At 37.0% G+C, this 25,992-nt stretch overlaps 1 protein-coding gene across 4 annotated transcripts in view; it reads left to right on the forward strand.

The window, feature by feature from the left end:
* The window catches only part of CTNNA3 (catenin alpha 3), a 1,736,704-nt gene that overhangs the window by 530,610 nt on the left and 1,180,102 nt on the right, over positions 1-25,992 (forward strand). The window contains exon 9 of one of the 4 annotated variants that reach the window (XM_059899114.1): positions 19,265-19,330. The exons of the other annotated variants lie outside the window; for them this stretch is intronic. Coding sequence (XP_059755097.1) covers positions 19,265-19,309 — 45 coding nt within the window. The 3' untranslated portion in view covers positions 19,310-19,330. Of the gene's footprint in view, positions 1-19,264; positions 19,331-25,992 lie in introns of those variants that run through there. 4 annotated transcript variants of the gene reach the window in all.

Genomic DNA, 25,992 nt, shown 5'->3' on the forward strand with positions numbered 1-25,992 from the left:
TTTTTTTGGTAGGCCTTGAACAATGGGATATTATCCTGTGCTAGCTACTATGGGCAGTATATTCGACCTTCTGTAGTATTTAATTTGCTATTGATAATGTTCAGAAAATTATTAGGGTAGTCATATAATTTGTCATTCAAATCAGGATACTTTTGAGAGATGGAGGTGAGACAAAATAATTAACAGACCTTAGTTGATATACAAAAGGCATAAGTCAGGACTGTTCCAAGCAGACCGAGATATATGGTCACCTAGAAACTGCATGACTGTATATAAATTATAGGTAGGATAATACTTATGAAGGGTTTTAAGAGGAATTTAACATATTTGTTGACAGATTTTGTATTGACCACTAAATATAGTTAAAATGTGAAGTTTGAGTTAAAATTGTATTAGTGTGGTTGCAATTTCTAGTCACATAATTTTTCTAGAGACACTGTGCTAAGAACTGGTGATTTCAGAGTCTGAACAATCTCAGTCTTAGTTGTCAAGGGGAATCAGACAAATAAATAAGTGATATAGAGCACAATAAGAGCTGTAATGGTGGTCAGTGCTAAGTAAAATAATAGGGCCAAGTAGGAAGTGGTTAACTACCTTGGGGTTGAACAGGGAAGGTTATCACAGCGGAGAAAGCTCTTATGCTGGCTTTTGACGCATGGGAAGGTGGGAATTCCAGAAGCGGGTAACAGCCTGTGCAAAGACACAGAAGCAGGGATCAGCATAGTGCAGTTGGTGTGGGGAATATAAACAGTGCAGTTTGAATGAAATGAAGAGGAAAGAAGGAAAAGTGGGATATGAGACTAAGTACTAGCCATTAATTTACAAATAGGCTTCTTTCAAATATTTGATTTTTCTTTGCTTTTGAAACAGGCCAATTTTCAATTTAAACCTGTCTTTCTTTAATGCAAATCAATTATGAGTCACTGATAATATCACCTTGTCAGGTTTTTCTTTATAGATCAATTTCCATTTGTGATATTGTGATTTATAATAAGAAATATATATTTGGTCTTTGTCCTGTTTCTGGCACAGAGCTTCTAAAACCCTTGGAATTTTCTAAGTGATGAGAGTAGTAAAGATGTCTTTTGTTATGTTTGAGGTAACATTTGGACCTAAGGATGGGGCCTAGTTGCCAGGAGAACCAACCATATAATTAGAGGATTGGACCTTTCAGTCCCACCTTCCAGAACCCCAGGGAAGGGAGAGGCGCTGGAGGTTGAGTTCAATCACCAGTAGTCAATGATTTATTCAGTGATGCCTATGTAACGAAGCCTCCATAAAAACCTGAAAGGACAGGGTTCAGAGAGCTTCTGGATTGATGAGGATGTGGAGAGTCAGGAATAGTGGTGCACCTGGAAGGGCATGGACGCTCTTCCCACATACCTTGCCCTGTGCATCTCTTCCATATGGCTGTTCTTGAGTTACAGCCTTTTATGATAAACTGGTAATCTAGTAAGTAATAGTTTCTCTGAGTCTGTGAGTGGCTCTAGCAAATTAATTGAACCTGAGGAGGGGGTAGTGGGAACCTGTGATTTATAGCCAGTTGGTCAGAAGCATAGGTAACAATCTGAACTTGTGACTGGCATTTGAAGTGGGGTGACGTGGGAGAGGCAGTTTTGTAGGACTGAACCCTTACCTGTGGAATCTGATGCTATCTCGAGGTAGATAGTGTCAGAACTGAGTTGAATTGTATGACAGCCAGCTGGTGTTCTGAGAATTGCTTGGATTCCCACCCCACCCTCTGTGCCCCGCCATACCCTGCCACACTGGAATTTGTACTAGAACCTTTTATTATTGAAACATATTCAATATTTCTTAATGAATTTGTAGGCAGGCTCTGAATAAAAAGTTATCATACCATTATAAGTTTAGGTTCAAAGGCCAGCTTGTAGCTTTATTTCTGTGCTAAAGTAGGTTTAGCAGGATCAGACACAGGTGAGCAACTTGTGTAGTTGATTTGCCTGGCTATTGACTACACTTAATAATTAATTGGAGAAGACTGTTAGTGATTTACAAATTGCCCCACCCTATTTGGGTCCTTTTTTTTAAATCAGAAATTTTAATATGTTTTAAAGTCTTGTAACCATAATGAAAGAGTTTATTGAATTTTGACATGACTTTATTTGCTTGTTTTCTTCTGGGAGATAAATTGAAACTAGATTTGCCTTAATGTGTTCCTTAGAGATAACTATCACAGTTTATCTGAGAAACTCAACTAAGGTTGTTGACTGACAAAACTTTATTACTCCAAGAATTGTTTGCTTTTATGTCCCAGAGTAGCTTTTAAGTATTTTAGTTTGATATTCCTATAAACTTGAAGTAAATCTCTAGTTGTCCTAGTGGATTTAGATTATGAATATGATTCAGTGTGAGGGCAAGGTACCTCATTTGCAAAATACTTTTCTTTCATTTACATATGGCAAGGATATATCTGTAAGGATTTTTATCTCCCTGTAAAAAGTTGATTCCTATCTATGGTAGGCAGAATAATGGCCCCCAGCGGACGTTTGTGCTCATCCTTGGAACTCATGCATACTTTACACGGTAGAAGGAATTTTGCAGATGTGATTCAGTACAGGGTTTTGTGATGGAGTGATTTTCCTGGATTAAATGGGTGGGCTCAATCTAATCAATTAAGCTTTTAAAACCAGAGAACCTTCCTTGGCTGGATCAGAGAAAGATGTGATGGAAAAAGGAGAGATTCAAAGCATGAGAGTCAATATGCCATTGCTGGCTGTATGGTCAGGCCACTCAAGATGGCTGTTCTCTTGCTCTCTGTGCATCCCCTTCCTGACCAGTGCCTGCTTCACCTATATCTTACCCACCTGACTGACCTTCCTACATACTTATTCCAGGCCCCAGCTAGTGATTGTTCTTATCAAAGTGGTGGTGAGGGGCGTGCCTCTCTGCTGCTTTCCCTGGTAATTAATGAGCCCACCTGACATCAATTCCCCTATAACTGGCAATCCGCCCTTCCCCCCACCCTCCCGCAGCGAAGACTGATGCCATGTCTTGCTGGCCGTCTGCTGCACATGGTGGGGTGTCGCTCCAGGACCTTGCTTCAGACAGGTAAGCTCCCCTATCCATTAAACTAAAGTCTCTGTTGCTGACTCCAGGCTCTTTCTTTGGTCTTGAAGCTGGGCAAGTACAGGGCTTGTAGGCCTGTGGGGTGCAGCCCAACAATTAGCAGAGTCAGATAGGAGACGGAGGAAACTCCTGTGAGCACCGAGACGTGGGGAAATACAGGATGGGGAATGGAAAGTTACAGGGGCCTCCACTAACATGTGGGGCCCGAAAGTTGCAAGTGTAATCTCGGCGTGGCTGGCCACTAACATGTGGGGCTCCGAAGTTGCAGGGGTAATCCTGAAAGTTGCAGGGAAATCTGGGGTGGCTGTCTCATGGGGGGCCTTGTGGTGGCTGTCCTTGATGAATGGGGCTGCCCAGAGATCTGGAGAACAGTGGCCTGTAACGGCTCTGCTGTGGTATCAAAATGAGCCTTCTGTAATTGGTTAAGCTAGCTTTCTAAAGGAATTGTGCTTTTGAGATGTAAATCATCTACCTGGCCTCTCTGGACTTTAATCTTCCTTGATCTCTAGAAGTATAGGAGAAAAAAGAGCTTTTAGGTAACCTCTATAGAAATAATTATGTTTTGGGAATGTCTATCTAAAGTAGTCCCTCCATATTTTGGTAACTTGAAACTAAAGTTGAAAGAAGAGAATTCATGGGTCATTTCAAATAGGATAAAATATTGGAACATTAATTGCTGGGAGGGTCTAAGTTTATCTACCTCTACCTGCTTAAGAGAGAAAGACTAAAGCATTGTTTGCCAATCAGGAAATGCACAATTACTTGCTTCTTGGTTTTTGCCAGAGATTGATGTTTTCAAGGGTTAAGATTATAATCAGTCATAATTCTTGTCACCAAGTTTCTTTATTGATTACATTGTGATCAGGTGTTTAACTGTGCCTTTTAAAGTTTTTGTCATTTATAGACAGTTTTAAAGTTTTTGTCATTTATGGACACAGTGTTTAACTGTGCCTTTTAAAGTTTTTGTCATTTATAGACAGTTATTGTTTTATTCTGATGCTTTTGCAAAAGTGCTTCATCTTCAAGAAGATTCATAGGAAGGACTTTTTGAGAAGTATAGGTCTCTGATAAATTTCAGATTATAATACTGAACTGGGTAAGAAATTAAAGAATCCTAATGGATAACCTGAAGGCTTCATAAAAAGTTAACAAAAGGATTGGTTACTGAGTGAACTGGTGGATATGGTTATCATGTTTATGGGGTTTGTCTGGAATGTCACTGGTTTTGATCTGTGTTTTCCAGGTACAGGGAAGCCCTTCTGCTCAAGTTAGTTATGACACACAGCAATTGGGTAAACTACACCTGTGGGTAGAATTGAAGCAATTTTTTCTTTTCTCTCTTCCTGGTTCCTCCAGAAATTGGAGACTCTTGGGCTCTGAGCAGCCTTAGCAGGTGAATGGGAAAGACTGTCTCCTGTCATGTGCAGGAATCTCGATGTTTCGGGGACCTCTAGAAGAGAGAAATCCACTGGGGTGGGGCCTGATAGCAGGCCTTTGGCATGGCTTTCCCGTCCTTGAGAGGCCTTTTGAGAATTCAGTCTGACACTCCTGAGGAGTTCCACCACGGTCAGTTTGGAGACCGTGTATGGTCAATTGGCCAGACTTATTTTGCAGGCAAATTAGTCTTGATTTGACTTGTTTGGTGGAGATGAGGGTAATTTTAGAGAGAACAATATTATGTTTCAGTGGATGTTACATTCTAGTTCAATTAATTGAGGTCTGTATTTATGAAAGTTACTGTGTTAGCCATACTTTTGCCCTCATATTCTGGGTCGAAAGAAAATTATCTAGTGAAATGGTCACAGAGTATAATGACTCATGAAATGTCACACTGCTGGCTTTAAGTCCACTGCTAAAAGCACATGTACTATGCTTGTATGACAATTGGGTATAAGTGATGAAATGTATAGCCTATAAAGTGTTTCCCCATTAATATACCTCTCAGCATATTCACAAGATCTGAGTAGTTTTCCCCCAATGTGAATGACTAGGCAAATGTAAAGGAGGCCTAGCCCTGAGGGACATGATCTGAACCTGGGGTAGGGGCCAGCACCGCAGAATTGATGGATATTTTGATCATCAGTGCTTTTCTATTGAACGATTTGCAGTCAAAAGGGGAAATGTTGGAAAAATCTGCATATACTGAGGTATGGGGAAGTCATTCTGGCTTATACATGGTTTAACTTAAACTTGACTGACCAGAGCAGCCTGTTTTGTGGCCTTCCAGAAATGCATTGTACATATGCTTTGGCCATTAAGGAAGGGAATGCATTTGAAAGTCAAAATGGAGTAGCTCTAGTTCGGACATCCAAGGTAAAACTAGGTGGCCATTGTATATGTGATTTTGGACATGTTCTTGTATTACGGAAAACTTGAGTTTTCTGAAACTGCACTGCAGGCCAGGACAGCAACCACAGGCGGGTGTGGTGTGATCTCTGAACGCGGTTACCGCTTGTATTTTGCTTAACTGTCACGATCTCCCCTGTGTAGTGCCTGTTAGTTGTCTTGCGTTTCCTCCCTATGAGGGAGGAAATCTATTTGAGGACTGAGCTGCAACACTGGCCTCACTGTGAAATGCGTCTAATTGCTGCGTCTACAGCGAGATGCTGTGCTCACCTCCTCTGAACCTCCATGAGAAATCAACCCGGCTAATGTGACTAGGCGGGGACTACTGACAATGGGGGGAAAGGAGTCACCATCTTCCAGTCCCATATGCTAATATGTTAAAAGGACCCCCCATTGGTAAATGGTGCTGTACAACCGCCTGCCCATGAGCCCCCTGGGCTATGCTGTGTGGAGTGGAATAGGCTGGCTTCTGGACACACAAGTCCAACTAATGGGACTAACTTTGTTGTTTGAAGAGACCTAATGGGTTCACCCCTAATGTCACTCAACATAACATGGGGTGGCAGACCTGTACTGTGACTGCTGAGTCATGACTAGGCCAGGACCTGCCCCTCCCTGGGGGTGGCTCTGGGTCTGTGAAATCAGGGATGGCCTGTCTGTATTGTATTTGTGGTATATGGCGGCAGTGTCCCTCTACATACCCGACCCCAGGGATATTGTGGGAGAGGAGCCGACCAAGATTGTAAGGGTCGTGCAGGGCATGTAGGGTTGGAGTGTATGGTCACGCCACTCAAGATGGCTGTTCTCTTGCTCTCTGTACATCCCCTGCCTGACCAGTGCCTGCTTCACCTATACCTTACCCACATGACTGACCTTCCAGGTGAAATAAACTCTAGTTTAACATACTTCCAGGCCCCAGCTAGTGATTGTTCTTATCAAAGGGGCGGTGAGGCATGTGCCCCTCTGCTGGTAATGAGCCCCTCTGACATCAATTCCCCTATAAGTGGGAACCTCCCCTACCCCCGGGAGTGAAGACTGCTGCCATGTCTTGTGCTGTACACAGTGGGGTGTCGCTCCAGGACCTTGTTTCAGATGGGTGAGCTCCGCCATCCATTAAACTATTGGTGACTCTATTGCTGACTCCCGGCTCTTTCTTCTGTCTTGAAGCTGGGCAAGCACAGGGCTTGTAGGCCTGTGGGGTGCAGCCCAACACTGGCTTTAAAGTTGGAGGAAGGGGGACGTGAGCCAAGGGTGGCTTCTAAACCTGGGAATGGCCCTCAGCTGACATCTAGCAAAAAACAGGGATCTCAGTCCTACAGTTGCAAGGAACTGCATCTTCCAATAATCCAAATGGTCAAGTAAGCAGATTCTCCACTAGAGCCTCCTGAAAGGAATATGGCCTTGCTGACACCTTGATTTTAGTCCAGTTTTATACTTCTGACTTATATAACTGTAAGGTAATAAGTTGGTGTTAAGTCACTAAATTTGAGGTAATTTGTTATAGCAGCAATAGAAAATTAATACATGATCAGGGGTCATATAGAGATACTATGTGAGCAACTTTGAAATCTTATGTGAAACGAATTGCTGCCATTATATACTAGACATATAGGTATATTAAATATGAACCGTGTATAAATCTCAGGAAAGGAAATCAGTTTCATAGAAATACCAAAATACTGATTTTGAATGTGCCTGTGTATCTCACATACACAAGCATGTGTTTGTGAGAAGTAATTAAATTTAACATGAAGTAATTAAAATGCCTGAAAATCATTTAATGGTGTAAACGCCATGAACCTGCTGTGGTGCTACACAATGGAAAATATGATTTAGTTTATTTTCTGAGCCAGTGCTTTCAATGGAAGTATTATGCAAACTAGAATAATATGTGAATCCAATATAATTAAAAACTTTCTAGTAGCCACGTAAGTAAAAGAAACAGGTGAAATTAATTTGAATAATGTAGTTTTAGTTCAGTATATGCCAAATATCATTTCAACATATAATCAACATAAATATTATCAGTGAGATAGTTTACATTCCTTTTTAGTACTAAATCCTTGAAATCTGGTATGTATTTTATATTGATAGTACATCTGGATTAGCCACACTTTAAGTGTTCAGTAGCCACATGTGGCTGAGATATTAGACAGAACAGCTCTATACAGAAAAGTCTTCTCACTACAGAGTTTCTGATACTTAACCACCTCCATGTTTCTGCAGCTTTAATAATGCTAATACTGTTAGGAAAGGTAACAAAAGAAAAAAGACACAACACGTAGGGAGACTAAGAGCTACCGCACCATGCTGTCATTTCTGTGTTAACCAGTAAAGTAGGCAACTGGCATTTTATAGTAGCATATTGGAGAAAAACAAAACCTTCCATATGTGGTAGATTATATTTTCCCAAAATGGACACAATAGTATCTCCCATTTTGCATATTCTTTGGTATGACTTTGTCTTTCCTCCATCATTAGTTGGAGTTTAATACCCTTCTTCTTGAAACGGGGCTTACCTTAATGACATGACCAATTAAATGTGACAGAAATAATGTTCTGGAACTTCTGAGGCTATGTCACAAAAAGCCTTGCCTTTCAGAGTCCAACTAAGCCTCTTGGAATGCTCAATCTTGGAAACTCCGTCTCAGAATGCAGTTGCTATACTATAGGAAGCCCAGCCCACCTGGAGAGGTCACAACCAGGTAGGCGATCTGGTCGATAGCCTCAGCTGAGTTCCCAGATCAACAGCCAGTCCTGTGACTGTGCCATCTTGGATGTCTAGCCCATTCAGACCTTCCTGTCGCTGCAGCTGCAGCTGAACCTTGACTGCAGCTGCATTGAGACCTGATATGTGAAATCCTGGCCAAGCCCAGTCAAACCTCAGAACCATGAGAGAGAATAAAAAGTTGTTGCTTTTAGCCACTAGGTTTGGGAATGTCTTCTTGCACAGAAATAGATGATACTCTGAATACTACAGAATTTGATTGGCAAAGACTTTATTTTGAGAAAAGCATAAAGAATCAAAACTGCTCTAACACCAAATGTGAGGAACTGCCTAGAAGGTACAGAGAATGAGTCAGACTGTCCCCTTAGCCATAATGGTCAAGGGTTCTTAACAACAGCTTTGTAAGGAGGAAGATAAAAACTGATATAGTACGAAGTATAGATTTAGTTAATCTCCACAAATCTTTAATATTAAGTCCTGTGTTAAAAATAAAACTACTAAAGATATCCTCATAACAGATATGAAGTGGGTAAAACTTAGCTGTTAGAAGTCAAGATTGTAGTGCCCAACGTGAAAACAAAACAAAAACCTAGGTATGTGACCTTTTGCAGAATTTCGTTTTAAGAAGGCTTATTTGTGACTGGGCGCATTTTTGCTATAATGATATCTATAATTGCATTTAAGAAGTGACTTTGAAACTTTTCCAGGTGATCCACAATTGATATTCCCAAAATGTGCATGATGATCACCTGCTCTCTTCAGTGACATTGAATCAGAATCACTGAATACTGAGTGATTATATAATTTATGCTAGAGAACTGTCACAGGCAAATGTTTATTCAGCCTCTTGTGGTTATTAAGTCTTCCTTCCTTCTTGGCAATTTTAAGCATAGTAGCAGGGGCTCAGAGAAAGAAATATGCAAACCTCCACAAAGTTGGCAATACTGTAAGTATGGCAGTTGGCTTACAACTGGGGAGAGAAAAATAATTCTTTGGTTTGGTGCATAGCAGAGATATGATAATCACTATTTATGATAATCATGTTGTCTTTTGTAAAAACAGAAGCTCTTTCTAATTTTATAACTCCTTTAGAAGAATTGGCTGCTCATTTTATCTTGTTTCTGACCTTTATATAAAACCTAGAAGCTTGTATGGTAGAATTAACTGAATCTACCTGATGGTTACTTTTATATTGAGCTGTTTAGACAGTATGGGGAAACCCACCCATCTTCTATCAATGTGGGATTATTACAGTGTTCCAGGAATGCCTCCCAAAGACTTGAAATGAAGATTTTTTTTAAAAAAAACTTTTATTTGGCAATAATTATAAATTGAAAGGAAATTTCAAAGATAGTCCAGAGAGTTTCTGTGTACCCTCTGCCCAGTTTCCCACACTGGTAGTATCTTATGTAACTGTAGTGTATCAACCCCTCACCACAACCCCCGGCATCCCACTATCCCTAATCCCTGCAAATACTAATCTGTTCTCCATTTCTATCGTTTTATCTTTTCTAAAATGTTTTATAAATGGAATCATACAGTATGTGATCTTTTGAGACTAGCTTTTTTCCCTCACCATGATGCCCTAGAAATCCATCCAAGTTGCATGTATTGATAGTTTATTCTTATACCCATGGTATGAATATACCACAGTTTATTTTGCTATTCAGCTATTGTAGGACATTTTTGTTGTTAACCAGTCTTGGGATATTACAAATAAAGCTTCTATCAGAAGTTGTGTACAGGATTTTGTGTGGACGTAAGTTTTCACTTTTCTGAGATAAGCGCCAAGTGTGATTACTGGGTCATATGGTAAATGAATGTTTAGTTTTTAAGAAACTCCCAAACTATTTTCCAGAGTGGCTGTATTATTTTACATTTTCACCTACGAAGGGTGTAGTTATTCTGCACCCTGACCAGCATTTGGTATATTTAATATTTTTATGTTAGTTGTTCTAACAGATGTGTATTCATTGAACATCATGGTTTTAATTTGTGTTTCCCTAATGGCTAGAGATATCAAACATCTTTTCATATGCTTATTTGCTACCTGCATATACTATTCAGTGAAATGGTTCATCATGGGTTTTTTTGCCTATTTTTAAGTTGGATTGTTTGTATTTTACTGTTATTTTTGAGAGTTCTTTATGTATCCTAGATATGAGAAATTTTTCAGATACAGGGTTTGCAAATGTTTTCTTGCCATCTGTAGCTGATAAAGGCAATTTTATCAGTTTTTTTCTTTTATGTATTGTAGTTCTGGTGTCTAAGAACTGTTCACCCAATTCTAGGACCCAAAGATTTTCTTTAAAAGTTTTATAATTTTATGTTTTAAATTTACATTTTACATTTATGATCCATTTTGAGTTACTTTTTTTATGAGGTATGAGATTTTTCTCAAGGTTAGTTTTTTGCCTGTTGATATCCAAATACTCTAGCACTATTTGTTGAAATGGATTACCTTCTTCCATCCAGTTACTTCTGCATCTTTGTCAATTCTATGCTACTGAACTATTCGTCTATCCCTTGCTTAATACTACAGAGTACTGATTACTATACCTTTATAGTTAGTCTTGAAATTGCTTACAGTTATTCCTCCTACTTTATTCTCCTATTTCAAAGTTGCTTTAGTTTTTCTAGCTCCTTAGTTTTTTCATGTAAATTTTAGCATAATCTTATCTGTATCTACAAAAACTCTCTCTGTGATTTTGATAAGAATTATGTTAAACCATGTATCAGTGTTGGAGAATTTGCATCTTTACTATATTGGGCCTTCCAATCCAGGAACACATGGTATGTCTCTGTTAGATCTTCTCTGATTTCTTTTGTCAGCATTTTGTACAAGTCCTGAACATGTTTTGTTACATTTATACTTGTTTCATTTTTTTTCAGGTACTGTAAATGATATTGTATTTTAAATTTCAATTTCCACATATTCACCACTAGTCTGTAAAGATACTATAGGTTTGTATGTATTTATCTTATATCCTGTAACCTTGCTCAACTCACTTATTAGTTCAAGGTTTTGTGGGGTTTTTTGTTCTTGTTTTTAGATTCCTTATTTTCGATATAGATGTTCTTGTCATGTACACATGTGGGTAGTTTTGTTCCTTTTTTATTGAAGTATAGTTGATTGACAATATTATATTAGTTTCAGGTGTATAGCATAGTGATTCAGTATTTTTACAGTTTATACTCCATTAAAAGTTATTACAAGATAATGACTATATTTCCCTATATATCCTTGTTGCTTATTTATTTTATACACAGTAATTTGTATCTCTTAATACCATATCGCTATTCGACCCTCCACCCTTTCCTCACCCCATAGGCAACCACTAGTTTGTTTTCTATATCTGTGAGTATGTTTCTATCTTGCTATATACATTTGTTTGTATTTTTAGATTACATATATAAATGATATTTTACAGTATTTGTCTTTCTCTATTTGACTTATTCACTAAGCACAATATTCTCTAGGTCCATCCACATTGCTACAAATGGCAGAATTTCATCTTTTTTATGGCTGAATAATGTTCCTTTATGTATATACCACATTGTCTTTATCCATGCGTCTGTTGATGGACACTTGGGTTGCTTCCATATCTTGGCTATTGTAAATAGTGCTGCTGTGAACATTGGGGTACATGCATCTTTCCAAGTTAGTGTTTTCATCTTTTCCAGATATACACCCAGGAGTGGAATTGCTGGGCTATATTTTTAGTCTTTTTAGGAACCTCTATACTGTTTTTGATACTAGTGGCACAAATTTACATTCCCATCAATAGTGTACAAGGGTTCCCTTTTCTCTGCATACTCGTCAACAATTGTTTTTGTAGACTTTTTGATGATAGCCATTTTCCCAAGTGAGAATGATATCTCATTGTGTTTTTTTTTTTTTTAGCATCTTTATTGGAGCATAATTGCTTTACAATGGTGTGTTAGTTTCTGCTGTATCACAAAGTGAATCAGCTATACATATACATATTCTCATTGTGGTTTTGATTCGCATTTCTTTAATAGTTAGCGATGTTGAGCATCTTTCCACGTGCTTATTAGCCATCTGTATGTCTTCTTTGGAAAAATGTCTATTCAGGCCTTCTGCCCATTTTTTTAAAACTTTTTTATTTTTTTTAAAAATTAATTTTTATTGTAGTTGCTTCACAATGTTGTTAGTTTCTACTGTACAGCAAAATGAATCAGCTATAAATATACATATGTACCCTCTTTTTTTGGATTTCCTTCCCATTTAGGTCACCACGGTGCATTAAGTAGACTTCCCTGTGCTATACAGTATGTTCTTATTAGTTATCTATTTTATACATAGCATCAATAGTGTATAAATGTCAATCCCAATCTCCCAATTCTTCCCACCCCACCCTTTCCCCCTTGGTATCCATATATTTTTTCTCTATGTCTGTGTTTCTGTTTCTGCTTTGCAAATAAGATCATCTATGTACCATTTTTCTAGATTCCACATATATGCATTAATATACAGTATTTGTTTTTCTCTTTCTGACTTACTTCATTCTGTATGACATTCTCTAGGCCTATCCACATCTCTACAAATGACCCAATTTCGTTCCTTTTAATGGCTGAGTAATATTCCATTGTATATATATGTACCACATCTTCTTTATCCATTCCTCTGTTGATGGACATTTAGGTTGCTTCCATGTCCTGGCTATTGTAAATAGTGCTGCAGTGAACTTTGTGGTGCATGTGCCTTTTTGAATTATGGTGTTCTCTGGATATATTCCCAGAAGTGGGATTGCTGGGTCATATGGTAATTCTATTTTTAGTTTTTTAAGGAACCTTCATAGTGTTCTCCATAGTGGCTGTATCAATTTACATTCCCACCAGCAGTGCATGAGGGTTCCCTTTTCTCCACACCCTGTCCAGCATTTATTGTTTGTAGATTTTTTGATGGCCATTCTGACTGGTATGAGGTAGTACCTCGTTGTAGTTTTGATTTGCATTTCTCTAATAATTAATGATGTTGAGCATCTTTTCATGTGTTTGTTGGCCATCTGTATGTTTTCTTTGGAGAAATGTCTGTTTAGGTCTTCTGCCCATTTTTTGATTGGGTTGTTTGTTTTTTTAATATTGAATTGTATGTGTTGTTTATATACTGTGGATATTAATCCCTTTCTGGTCATATCATTGGCAAATATTTTCTCCCATTTTGTAGGTTGTCTTTTTGTTTTGTTGATGGTTTCCTTTGCTGTGCAAAGATTTTAAGTTTTATTAGGTCCCATTTTTAAATTTTTACTTTTTTTTTGCTTTCAGAGATATATCCAAAAAAATATTGCTACAGTTTATATCATAGCATATTCTGCCTCTGTTCTTTTCTATGAGTTTTATGGTTTCAAGTCTTACATTTAGGTCTTTAATCCATTTTGAGCTTATTTTTGTATATGGTGTGAGGAAGTGTTCTAATCTCATTATTTTACATGTAGCTGTCCAGTTTTCCCAGTACTCTTTTTGAAGAGACTGTCTATTCTCCATTGTATATTCTTGCCTCTTTTGTTGTACATTAATTGACATGGGTTTTCTGGGATCTCTGTTCTGTTCCATTAATCTATGTGTCTGTTTTTGTGCCAGTACCATGCTTTTTTTGATTACTGTAGCTTTTTAATGTAGCCTGAAGTCTGGGAAGAAGATACCTCCAGCTTTGTTATTTTTTCTCAAGATTGCTTTGGCAATTTGGGGTCTTTTGTGGTTCCACATGAATTTTAGGATTATTTGTTCTAGTTCTGTGAAAATGTCATGGGTATTTTGATAGGGATTGCATTGAATATGTAGATTGCTTTGGGTAGTATAGCCATTTTAACAATATTAATTATTCCAATCCAAGAGCATGGGATATCCTTCCATTTCTTTGTATCATCTTCAGTTTCCTTCATCATTGTTTTATAGTTTTCAGAGTATAGATCTTTCACCTCCTTGGTTGAGTTTATTCCTAGGTATTTTATTCTTTTTGATGTGATTTTAAATGGGATTTATTTTCTCTCTCTGATACTTCATTATTAGTGTATAGAAAAGTAACAGATTCTGTATATTAATATTCAACTTTGCTGAATTCATTTGTTAGTTTTACTAATTTTGGGGTGGAAACTTTAGTATTTTCTGTATAAAGTATCATATCATCTGCAAATAGTGACAGTTTTACTTCTTCCCTTCCAATTTGGATGCCTTTTACTTCTTTTCTTGTCTGATTGCTGTGGCTAGGACTTTCGATACTATCTTAAATAGAAGTGGTGAGAGTGGGCATTCCTGTCTTGTTGCTGAATTTAGAGGAAATGCTTTCAACTTTTCACTGTTGAGTATGTTCTTACTTGTGGGTTTGTCATAAATGGCCTTTATTATGTTGAAATATGTTCCTTCTATACTCACTTTGATCAGATGCTTTTTCTGAATTCTTGATATGATCATGTGATTTTTATCCTTCTTTTTGTTCATGCAGTGCATCACATTGATTGATTTGTGAATATTGAACTATCCTTGTGTCCCTGGAATAAATCCAACTTGATCATGGTGTATGATCCTTTTTTATATATTGTTGGATTTGGTTTGCTAATATTTTGTTGAGGGATTTTGCATCTATATTCATCAGAGATATTGACCCATAATTTTCCTGTTTTTATAGTATCCTTGTCTGGTTTTGGTGTCAGGGTAATGGTGGCCTTGTAGAATGAATTTGGAAGTGTTATGCCCTCTTCAGTTTTTTGAAATAGCTTGAGAAGGATAGGTGTTAGTTCTTCATTATATGTTTGGTAGAATTCCTCTGTGAAGCCATCCAGTCCTGGACTTTTGTTTGTGGGTAGTTTTTTTAAAATTATGAATTCAATTTTACTGTTAGTGATCAGTCTGTTCAAATTGTCTTTTTTTTCTTGATTCAGTCTTGGCAGTTTGTATGTTTCTGAAAATTTGTACATTTATTTTAGGTTGTCCAATTTGTTGGACATATAACTGTAGTATTTTCTGTAAATTTTAGTTTCTCTGTGGTACCAGTTGTTGTTTTTCCTCTTTTCTTTCTTATTTTGCTTATTTGGATCCTCTCTCTCTTCTCTTTGATGAGGCTAGCTAAGGGTTTATCAATTTTGTTCATCTTTTCAAAAAACCAGCTGTTGGTTTCATTGATATTTTGTATTGTTTTCTTTTTCTTTTTTGGTCTCTGTTTTATTTATTTCTTCTCTGATCTTTATTATTTCCTTCAGTCTGTTGACTTTGGGCTTTGTTTGTTCTCCTTTTTCTCATTCCTTTAGATAGTAGGTAAGGTTGTTTATTTGATTTTTTTCTTGTTTTTTTGGGTAGGCCTGTATTGCTATAAACTTCCCTCTGAAATGCTTTTGCTGCATCCCATGGATTTTGAAAAGTTGTGTTTTCATTTTCATTTGTCTCAGGGTATTTTCTAATCTCTTCTTTGATTTCTTTATTGACCCATTGGTTTTTTAGTAGCATGTTGTTTAGTCTCCATGTGTTTGTGCTTTTCCCATTTTATTTCTGTAATTGATTTCTAATTTTATACAGTGTGGTCAGAAAAAAATGATTGATATGCTTTCTATCATCTTAAATTTGTTGAGACTTATTTTGTGGCCTAGGTCACGATCTATCCTGAAGATAGATCTTGAACTTGAAAAGAATGTGTATTCTGCTGTTTTTGAATGGAATGTCCCATAGGTGTCTATTAAGTCCAACTGGTCTAATGTGTCATTTAAGACCACTGTTGCCTTTGATTTTCTGTCTGGATGATCTAGCCATTGATGTCAGTGGAATGTTAAAGTTCCCTACTGTTATTGTATGATTGCCAATTTCTCCCTTTATGTCTGTTAATATTTACTTTATATATTTAGGTGCTCCTGTACTGGGTGCATGCATGTTAATAAGGTGTAATGTCCTCTCATTGATCCCTTTATCATTATATAATGCCCTCTTTATCTCTTGTTACAGCTTTTGTTTTAAAGTCTTTTGTTTGTATGAGTATTGCTACCCTTGCTTTCTTGTTGTTTCTGTTTGCATGAAATATCTTTTTCCATCCCCTTACTTTCAGTCTATGTGTATCTTTAGCCCTGAAGTGAGTCTCTCATAGGCAGTATATAGAAGGGTCTTGTTTTTATACAATAGCCACCTTATGTCTTTTGATTGGAGTATTTAGTCCATTGATATTTAAATTAATTATTGGTAGGCATGTACTTATTGCCATTTTATTACTTGTTTTCCAGTTGTTTTTGTAGTTCTTCTCTGTTCATTTTTCCTTTTTTTTTGTTTCCTTGTGGTTTGTTGATTTTCTTTAGTAGTATGCTTGTGTTCCTTTTTACTTTCTGTGTATCTATTGGAGGGTTTGATTTGTGGTTACTGTGGGGTTCATATATATGTTGATGTATAACTGTATCTACTTGTTTTAAATTTGTAGTCATTTAAGTTCAAACGTATTATAAACAATGTACATTTTTTACTCTCTTCCCCCACATTTTGTGTTTTTGATGTCATATTTTACATCTTCATGCTTATCCATTAACTGTTTATTGTAGTTATGATTGCTTTTATTGTAGTTATGGTTGCTTTTACAATTTTTTTTCTTTTAGTCTTTGTTCTGTGGTTGATTCTCAGTCCTTAGTATATAATTGCCTTTCCTAGTGGGATTTTCCCTTTCCTATAGATTCTTACTTCTTTTCTACTTTGAGAATACTCTTTAACATTTCTTTTATGGTAGATTTAGTATTGATGAACTCTTTTAGTTTTTCTTGTCTGAGAAGTTCTTTGTGACTCTTAGTCTAAATGATAATCCTGCTGGGTAGAGTATCCTACATTGCAGGTTTTTCCCTTTCAGTATTTTGAGTATATCATGCCACTCCCTTCTGGCCTGCAAAGTTTCTGCAGAGAAATCAGCTAATAGCCTTATGGGGGTTCCATTATATATGATCATTTGTTTTTCTCTTGCTGCTTTTAGAATTCTCTCTTTAACTTTTGCCATTTTAATTATGATATGTATTGGTGTGAATCTGTTTGGATTCATCTTGTTTGGGACCCTCTTTGCTTCATTTACCTTGATATCTGTATCCTTCTTTGGGTTTGGAGAGTTTTCAGTGATAATTTCAAATATGTTTTTCATCCCCTTCTCTGTCTCTTCTCCTTCTGGGACCCTGCAATGTGGATGTTGGTATGCTTAGTGTTATCTCAGAGATTTCTTAAGTTGTTTTCATTTTTTTTTAATTTGTTTTTCTTCTTACTACTCTGATTGGTGATTACCATTATTCTATCTTCCAGATCACTTATGCATTCTTATGTGTCACTTAGTCTGCTATTCATTCCTTCTAGTGTTTTTTATTTCAGCTTTTGAATTATTCATTCATTAGCCTTTTTTGTATTTTCTAGTTCCTTGTTAAAGTCTTCTCTGTGTATATCAATTCTTTCCCCTAAGTCAGTTAACATTTTTATTACCAATGCTTTGAACTCTTTATCTGATAAATTTTTTATTTTTGTTTCATTAGTTATTTTTTCAGAGGTTTTCTCTTTGCTCTTTCAATTGAGAGTAGTTCCTCTGCTTTTTTATTTTGCTTAACTTTGTCTCTATGAATTGAGGTGAAACAGTTACCTTTCACAGTCTTGAAGGTGTTATCCTATGTGGGAGCTTCCCTTACAGATTGTGTGCACCCAGTGCCTTTGGTGAGAGAGCTGGATTTCACATGGATGCAAGTTATATCTGTCTTCAGGGTATGCTGATAGCTCTCACCTTGGTAAGGAGAGGAGCTGGAGATGGAGGGGCTAGAGCTGGTGCCAGGTGTGCAGTGGAACTACCCCTCTGCTCAGTGGCCGTAACTGCTGTCTTGGAGGGTGGGGCCTGATCCCAAGTTGTTGGAGAAGAAGCCCTGAGTGTTGGGCCTCACCTGTCTCTGTTCCCTTTAAGTGTGTGTTTTTCCCTCTCCCTGTACTGGGAACCTTGCCCCAGCCAGGGTGGGTGGGGGTGGTCCTCAAACAAGTGGACCTAGGTGGGCTCTTGGCTTGTGTTGGACACGGACAGAGGTCCGATGTGCTGCCTGTGCAGGTGCCCATGGCTCCTCTCAGACGCAGCCTCCAGTGCAAGTCCCCTTTTTTCCTCACAGCTGATCACTGCCCCCAGCCTCTGCTGCCCCTGCCCTTTTGTGGAATAGCTATGCAGGGCAGGCAGGGCCTGTGTGGCCTCTCAGCGTGTATCAGGACGTGAACTGTGGTGGAGCAACCTCTGTCAGAAATCTGGACTTCTTTTTAGGTACTTTTTGAGTAAACACCAACCATGGTCACTGCTGCCCCACCCAGGCTCCACCCTGGGACCAGGTTGCCTCCCCATCCCATGGTCGAGTCATTTCCCCAGTCTTGGCGGCCCCAGATCCATTGTCGTTCTGTGACATGAAGTGAGCAGGGCTGGAGTGTTTGCTTGGCTTGGGCTGGGGTGCATGGTGAGGCAGGGTCATGGGAAACCTGGCAGCTGCTAGAGCAAACTTCTCTCTGCCCTGCCTCTGGGGCAAGCTTGCACATGCATGAGCCTCAGGAACGGAGTCCAGGTTTCCCACAGCCTTTCTATTAGTCCCAGTGGCCCTTCAACCAGCTACGAGGCCTGATCTCCCCTTCATGGGACCCTAGGACTGGGGTGTCCAATCTGTGGCTCCATTTGCTCACTCCCCCAGTGGTGTCTGCCAGTGTAATATCCCTTTTCCTCTGAGTCCCTTTCCCCAGACACAGGTCCCAACCTGGTCGCTTTTCTTGCCTTCCTCCCTGATGATGTGTGTATCTTTCTCACAGTGCTGGTTGTACAGGAGTCCTTTTGCCAGATTCCAGTTTTCATTGAGAATTGTTCCACATGTAAATGTATTTTTGCTGTGGTTGTGGGAGGAGGTGAGCTCCACGTCCTCTTACTTTGCCATCTTGATCCAAAGCCCTCTATTTCTTCCTTTTACATCTGTTTGCCTTTTATTTCTTTTTTACGCCTCACTGCACTGGCTAGAACTTCTAGCCTTATGTTGAATAAGAGTGGTGAGAGCTGATATCCTTGCCTTCTTGAGGATCTTAGGGTGAAAGCATTCAGTCTTTTAAGTATGATGATAGCTTTAATTTTTTTTTTAGATTAAAAGAAGATATAGAAGTTGCCCTCTATTCCTACTTTTCTGAGAGTTTTTATCATGAATAGGTAGGTGTTGAATTTTGTCAAAAATATGCCTTTTCTGCATCAATTGACATGATCATGTGATTTTTCTTCTGTAGCCTAGTAATATGGTGGATTACATTAATTGATTTTCAAATATCAAACTAACCTTGCATTTCTGGAATAAACCTTTCCTGGTCATGGTGTATAATTTTTCTATGTCACTGAATTCTGTTTATTAATATTTTTGTTAGGAATACTTATGCCTATATTGATAAAGCATATGAATTTTTGCTTCTGGGCATGCTGTCTCAATCTATATCTCATCACCTGAGGAATAATACTTATCCCATATCATTAACTCTTTGGTCCTCTCCCTTCCACTTTTTGTCTTCACCTTCTTTTTAGAATAACAGATTCTTTGCATTTTCTTATGCATAGCCACTTAACTATTCTTCTTTTGTTGCATCTACTTTATCTGATGTTGCTTTTGTCCCTTTTACTCTAAAAGGTTTATTTTAGTATTTTTCAAAGTATAGAAAGTTTGCACTTTGATAGGAATTCTGGTATAAGTTAGTGAAAATATAATTTTCTACTATTTCACTAACAACACTAGTGATAATTAAAAACTGAATTAAGATTAATAATAGTATAGTATACTGTTTATGCTGATGATATGATGTATGTATGATAAATGACCTAGGGATTCCAAAGTTTGCAAGTCCTACTTTAAAATAGGAAAATTTAGAAAAAAATTGTTGATAAGGGAAATAGAAGCCAATCACAGATAATCTATATCCCACTATATATCATGGAATTATTTGGTTATGAAAACAATAAATGGAAAAATGCACATATGTATGCACATATAAATATAGATTTATGTGCATTTACATATGTACACATATATACATATAGATGCATATATCATACATAAATATATACATATATACCATAAGGCATGAATGAAATATCACCTGTCTCATAATCATTAATGATAACTAATATTCATTTGATGCCCTGTGATAATTTACTTATCATGTAATCATTATAACAAAGCTTTAAGTAGCTTACTGTTATAATTCTCTTTTTTAAAGGTGACAGAATTGATAACTACTGTGTGGTCGAACCAATGATTGAACTGAGACAACTGGCTCCAGAGCCTCTGATCTTAACCAGTCTCTTTTAGTGTCCAGTTGATTCATTCATTCAGTATTTACTGAGCATCTGTTATGCACCTGGTATTGAAAAAGATGAGGATATAATGATGAATTAGCAGGATGTGTTCCATGCTTTCAGGAAACCAACAGCCTAGTGTTGATACAGAAATAAAATAATAGTCTCCCAAATTAATATATAATGACAAATGGGTATAGAAATGAAAGAAATGTACAGGGTACTTAAGAAAGAGGACAAACTTTGAAACTAAAGGAGGGGAGATGATATGGAAAGCCTCTTTATGTTAGGGGCCTAAAGGATAGGTAGATTTTAGCCAGGCGAGGGGAGAGGTGGAGATGAAAAAACACTTTTCAGAAAAACATAATTTTTTTATGCAGAGACCCTGCAGTGAGAAAGACCTCAGTCCCTAGGAAGACCTAAAAGAAGGCCAGAGTAACTTCAGTCTTGAGATTTCAGGGAATTGTAGCGTGTGATGATGCAGAGCAGGGATCATACTAGGCATCGAAGCACTTACCAACAATTTGGAATATTAAGTAAAATGCAGTAGATACAGGATTGGAGGGGGTCAAGAATGAAGGGTGGACAACTGCAAAAACCTCGTAGGTGGTTTGTATAGTGAAAAAGCAGGACTAAATGACTTGTATGCTTGTTCATTTGAGCTAAAGAAAAATTCCTAAGTGTTTTATTCCAGAAATCTCCAAGCATCCAAGGGCTTTTCCTTTTCTTACAATACCTTGATTTAATCTTTGTAGTGCTAGTAACTCAAAGGCAAAGCTCTTATTGGATTTGTAATCCAATGAGAAATATAGCCCTTACATATGTGCCTGACTTAATGACTCCTGCTGAGGTTGAATTGTGAGATGTTATCCATCTCCTCTCTGAAATATGAATTCTAGTTTAGTGGAATTCGTTGCCCTTAGGGAGTTGGTAATATCACTTTTTGGTATGACTATTTTTTTAAAGCCCATCGATAATATATTTTAAAGTGGAAAGCAATAGAATGCACACTATTTATATATTTTCAGCTAGCTAGATGGAATTACATGCTAACCTTTTACTCTTGTCATAAAAGTTATCAAACGTTCATAAATTAGCTTACAAAATATATAGGCTTGTTAAAAGTTAAAACAAAATATTGATATGTGTTTGTATTTTTGCATGGTTATATATAGTATATATTTTGAAAATATATTTTTATTAAGAATTTTGTTCAAGTTCAGCTGTTGTTTAAAAAAACATAATATTTTATATCGAATACCACCTTTCTCCCTGAAAGGTGATAGACAAAATAAAATGGTTGACAAATATAATCTATTTTATGTTTCTCAAATACTTTTATATTGCATTTTCCTTTTTATCTTTGATAGGCAGTTCTAAAATCCATAATTTTAAAACAGCTTATCTATGAAAAAAAGCCAGGAATATTTTGAAAATCAGAAAATATACCATACCTTAATGGCATAAAATACAAAGCAACTTCATCTTTTGTGGCAATTTAGTTAGTTCAATTAAGCATGCCGCAACTAAAAGATCCCACATGCTGCAACTGAAGATCCTGCATGCCTCAACTAAGACCCGGCACAGCTAAATAAATAAATAAACATTTTTTTTAAAAAAGAAAGAAAATGGTGTCTTGCATACAGATGGCCAGTAGGCAGATGAAAAGATGCTCAACATCACTAATTATTAGAGAAAGGCAAATCAAAACTGCAGTGAGGTACCACCTCACACTGGTCAGAATGGCCACCATTAAAATGTCTGCAAATAACAAATGCTAGAGAGGGTGCAGAGAAAAAGGAACCATCCTGCACTGTTGGTGAGAATGTAAGTTGGTACAGCCACTGTGGAAAACAGTAAGGAGATTCCTTAAAAAACTTAAAAATAGAGTTGGCATATGATCCAGCAATCCCACTCCTGGGCATGTATCTGGAGAAAACTCTAATTCGAAAAGATACATGCGTCCCAATGTTCATTGCAGCACTGTTTACAATAACCAAGGCACAGAGGCAACTTAAATGTCCATTGACAGATGAATGGATAAAGATGTAATATATATACACAGTGGAATACTACTCAGCCATAAAAAGGAGTGAAATAATGTCATTTCAGCAACATGGATGGATGTAGAGATTATCATACCAAGTGAAGTAAGTCAAGAAGAGAAACACAAATATCATCTGATATCACTTATATGTAGAATCTAAAATATGACACAAATGAACTTATGTACGAAACAGAAACAGATTCACAGACATAGAAAACCAATTTGTGGTTACCAAAGGGGAACAGGGATGGGGGAGGGATAAATTAGGAGTATGAGATTAGCAGATACAAACTACTATATATAAAACAGATTAACAACAAGGTCCTACTGTATAGCACAGGGAACTATATTCAATATCCTGTAATAAACCATAATAGAAAAGAATATGAAAAAGGAGATGTATGTATATGTATAACTGAATCACTTTGATGTACACCAGAAACTAATGCAGCATTGTAAATTAACTACACTTCAGTGAAAAAGAAAATGGTGTCTTGCTAGCAAATGAAAGGTAAAAGAGTCTTTATTCCACTTTCTGTTAGCCAGGAGTAAAATGAGATGCAGATATCCACTATTAATTCGTAGTAGTAATTCTGGTGTTTTGAATTTGACAAAGTGGGGGTTAAAAAGATCATTGTAGTCAGAGAAACTTGGGTTTAAATTCCAACTCTAATATTTACTTTCTTATGCCCTAAGGCAAATTTCTCAACCTTTCTGAAATTCAATGTTCTAATCTTAAATAAGGGATAATAAAATTAACTGGTCAGATTGTTTTGGTGAAGACCTGAGCTAAGGTATGTAAAACTTATTTTCAATCCTAGCTGCATATTATGATCACCTAGAGAGTCTTAAAAAATCCTTAAGTCAAGGCCCCACCTCTAACCAATTAAATCAGAATCTCTGGGGGCAGCACTCATGCATCAGAAAGTTTTTAAAAAGATCCCTGGGAGATTTTCTTCCATAGCCAGAATGAAAACTGCTGAAGTAAAAGCATGAGAACAGTGCCTTGCTTATGGTAGATGTATTATAAATGTTAAATGGAACTAACTGAAACTAGTTGCCTTCAGTTTACATAAAACTTTTCCCTCCTGGAAAGATAAGGTGTAAGGTATATATAAAGTTTACTGAAAGATAGAAAAGGGTATAATAATTCCTTTTGGCACAGAAAGGTATTTAATAGAAAATTATAAGTAGCCTCTTCTCTTTAGACTTAAATGTTGAAATTTAATTTAGCTTATCATATTATATATCAACAGAAAGTTAATTAAAAATATGTGTAATTATAATTGTGGGAAGCATAGGTGAATATGGACATTAATTATTCATTCGACAATGCTTGAGTTTTATGATAAATGCATTTAGAATTACTTGTCCTTTTTTTTTTTTTCTTTTTTGGCTGTGCCCAGCAGCTTGTGGGATATTAGTTCCCCAACCAGGGATCGAACCCGTGCCTCTTGCAGTGGAAGCACGGAGTCCTAACCACTGGACCACCAGGGAATTCCCTATTTATCATTTTATAAGTTGCCATCTTTATGCTCATTTCATTAAATTGCATTATGAAAAGGATCTCCGTATTGTTCACAAATTATGACACTAAAAGTGATATATACTTTCCCCAATTTGTTTATTTCTAGCAATGGTATTATCCTTCTTTCAACATAACATGCTCATAAACCTCAGGTCAACTTTGACTCATTTTTCTCATTTCTTAAATACAATCAGTTAACAAATTCTGTAATTTCTTCTTGTTCTGGATGAAATCCAGTATTTGTCAAACTTGACTATACATAGTTCTTGTCTTCCAGTGAGATGTGTCTGGGAGCCATTAGACCTGAGAGGTGGAAAATGAGGCCAAAGGAAAGAGTCTCAGGTCCACTCCCTGCCTCCACTTCAAAGAGCAGCTCTGCTTTTAGTCATGTTAGGGTTCTTTGTATATGTGGTCTATGTATGTGTCATATAGTAGGGTTCATTTGAAAAAGCGATTCCTCTGTTAAAAGGAAAGTTTGACAATGACTGATTCAGACTATATGGAACAATGCTAAAGCGTGCATCACAATGAGAAGGAAAACATTATGTTAACTGGTGGCTTCAGACTTTCTCTTGGAGAAGAAATTGTCTTTGAGAAAATATCTTGATAAATGATGTGGGTGACAATGCAATTAGAGAGTATGAGTGAGCAGGAGACAAAGCACAAAAGAGAAAGCTAAACTGCTCTCTCTGCAGTTTGGGAGAGAGCAGAGAAGGGGAAAAGGTTTGTGGGAAGAAAGGAAGGACAGAAAGTGGATGGCATAGTGACATGGTGGAATGACTCAAGTGACTTTTAACAATAGAAGTCTTTAATGAATAATCTTAAATTTGCATTCTGTGATTAATTTTTTTCCCTCAAACCTTCAATGAAGTTTACTAAACACCAAGTTTTATTTTGTGAATCATAGAAAAGAGCTAATTTCGACATATAGGTCCTGCTCTGCAGAATGCTGTGGTAATCCATAAACTGACCTGATGTGATAGAAGCAGGAACTAAAATATGTGCCTAAATATGAGCATATAAGCCTCTAGTGATTTGCAGAGACCTTGGGAAGAGCATCAGGCTTTATACAAGTCATGGAAAGGGAGTTTGAACTACTTATTATCTAGACTGAAAAGGGAAGGACAACTCTAGTCGATGAGTTAAAGGATCTATGAGGAAGATGAAGCTTGTTTTATTATTGAAAATCTGAAAAAAAGTCTTTTTCTGTTTATAAACGTACTTGAAATAGTTTAAACTTTTCTATGTGGTATTTGGTGTCATGGATGGCTAATAACTCTTTCCCTTGGTTTCTGAAATAATAAAGGAATGAAATACATTACTTATTTTTCTTTGGTTCACCAAAAGGTCACACTGTGATGGAAAATTTGATGTTATAATTCTTTTGTGGTTCTACTTACTCAGAGATAAAATTTAAGCAAACAAGGCAAAATGACATTTGAGAATTCTTTCTACTGTTGTGTATTCCTGGTTGAGTTATTTTGGGGAAGATATCCAAAGGAAGGCCTTTTTCCTTGCTTTGTCTAGACAGAAATATTAGAAAAGCAAGCCCTATCAGCATTATGGTGTTGAAAAGATAGAAAAATGTCATTTTGATTTCTAGGAGGAACTGGAGAAAAATATTTGTGTTTTGAAGACAGATTTGGGAGTTAGCCATCTGTGTATCATAGAAAAAAAATTCCATTAGATATTGAAGGCATTTTTCTTGAAGATGTTTGTAGAGCTGAAACGGGGTAGGGAGATACTTGTTACCACCCATTTATGAAACAGAAGAACAACAATGTTAGCCTTGTAGATTGAAAATGAATTTCAAGTAAATCTTTTCTTTATTCTTTTCTTCGCACCAAATCTCAAAATAAGGTTGATAAATCTGCTAAATATGATGTGTTGTTGGCCTTTTTACATCTCCCTGTAATGCAGTGCATGCAGATAATGGAATCTATCCATAGTCTTATTAC

The sequence above is a fragment of the Balaenoptera ricei genome, chromosome 16 (assembly GCF_028023285.1).
Source record: "Balaenoptera ricei isolate mBalRic1 chromosome 16, mBalRic1.hap2, whole genome shotgun sequence".
Lineage (NCBI taxonomy): Eukaryota > Metazoa > Chordata > Mammalia > Artiodactyla > Balaenopteridae > Balaenoptera > Balaenoptera ricei.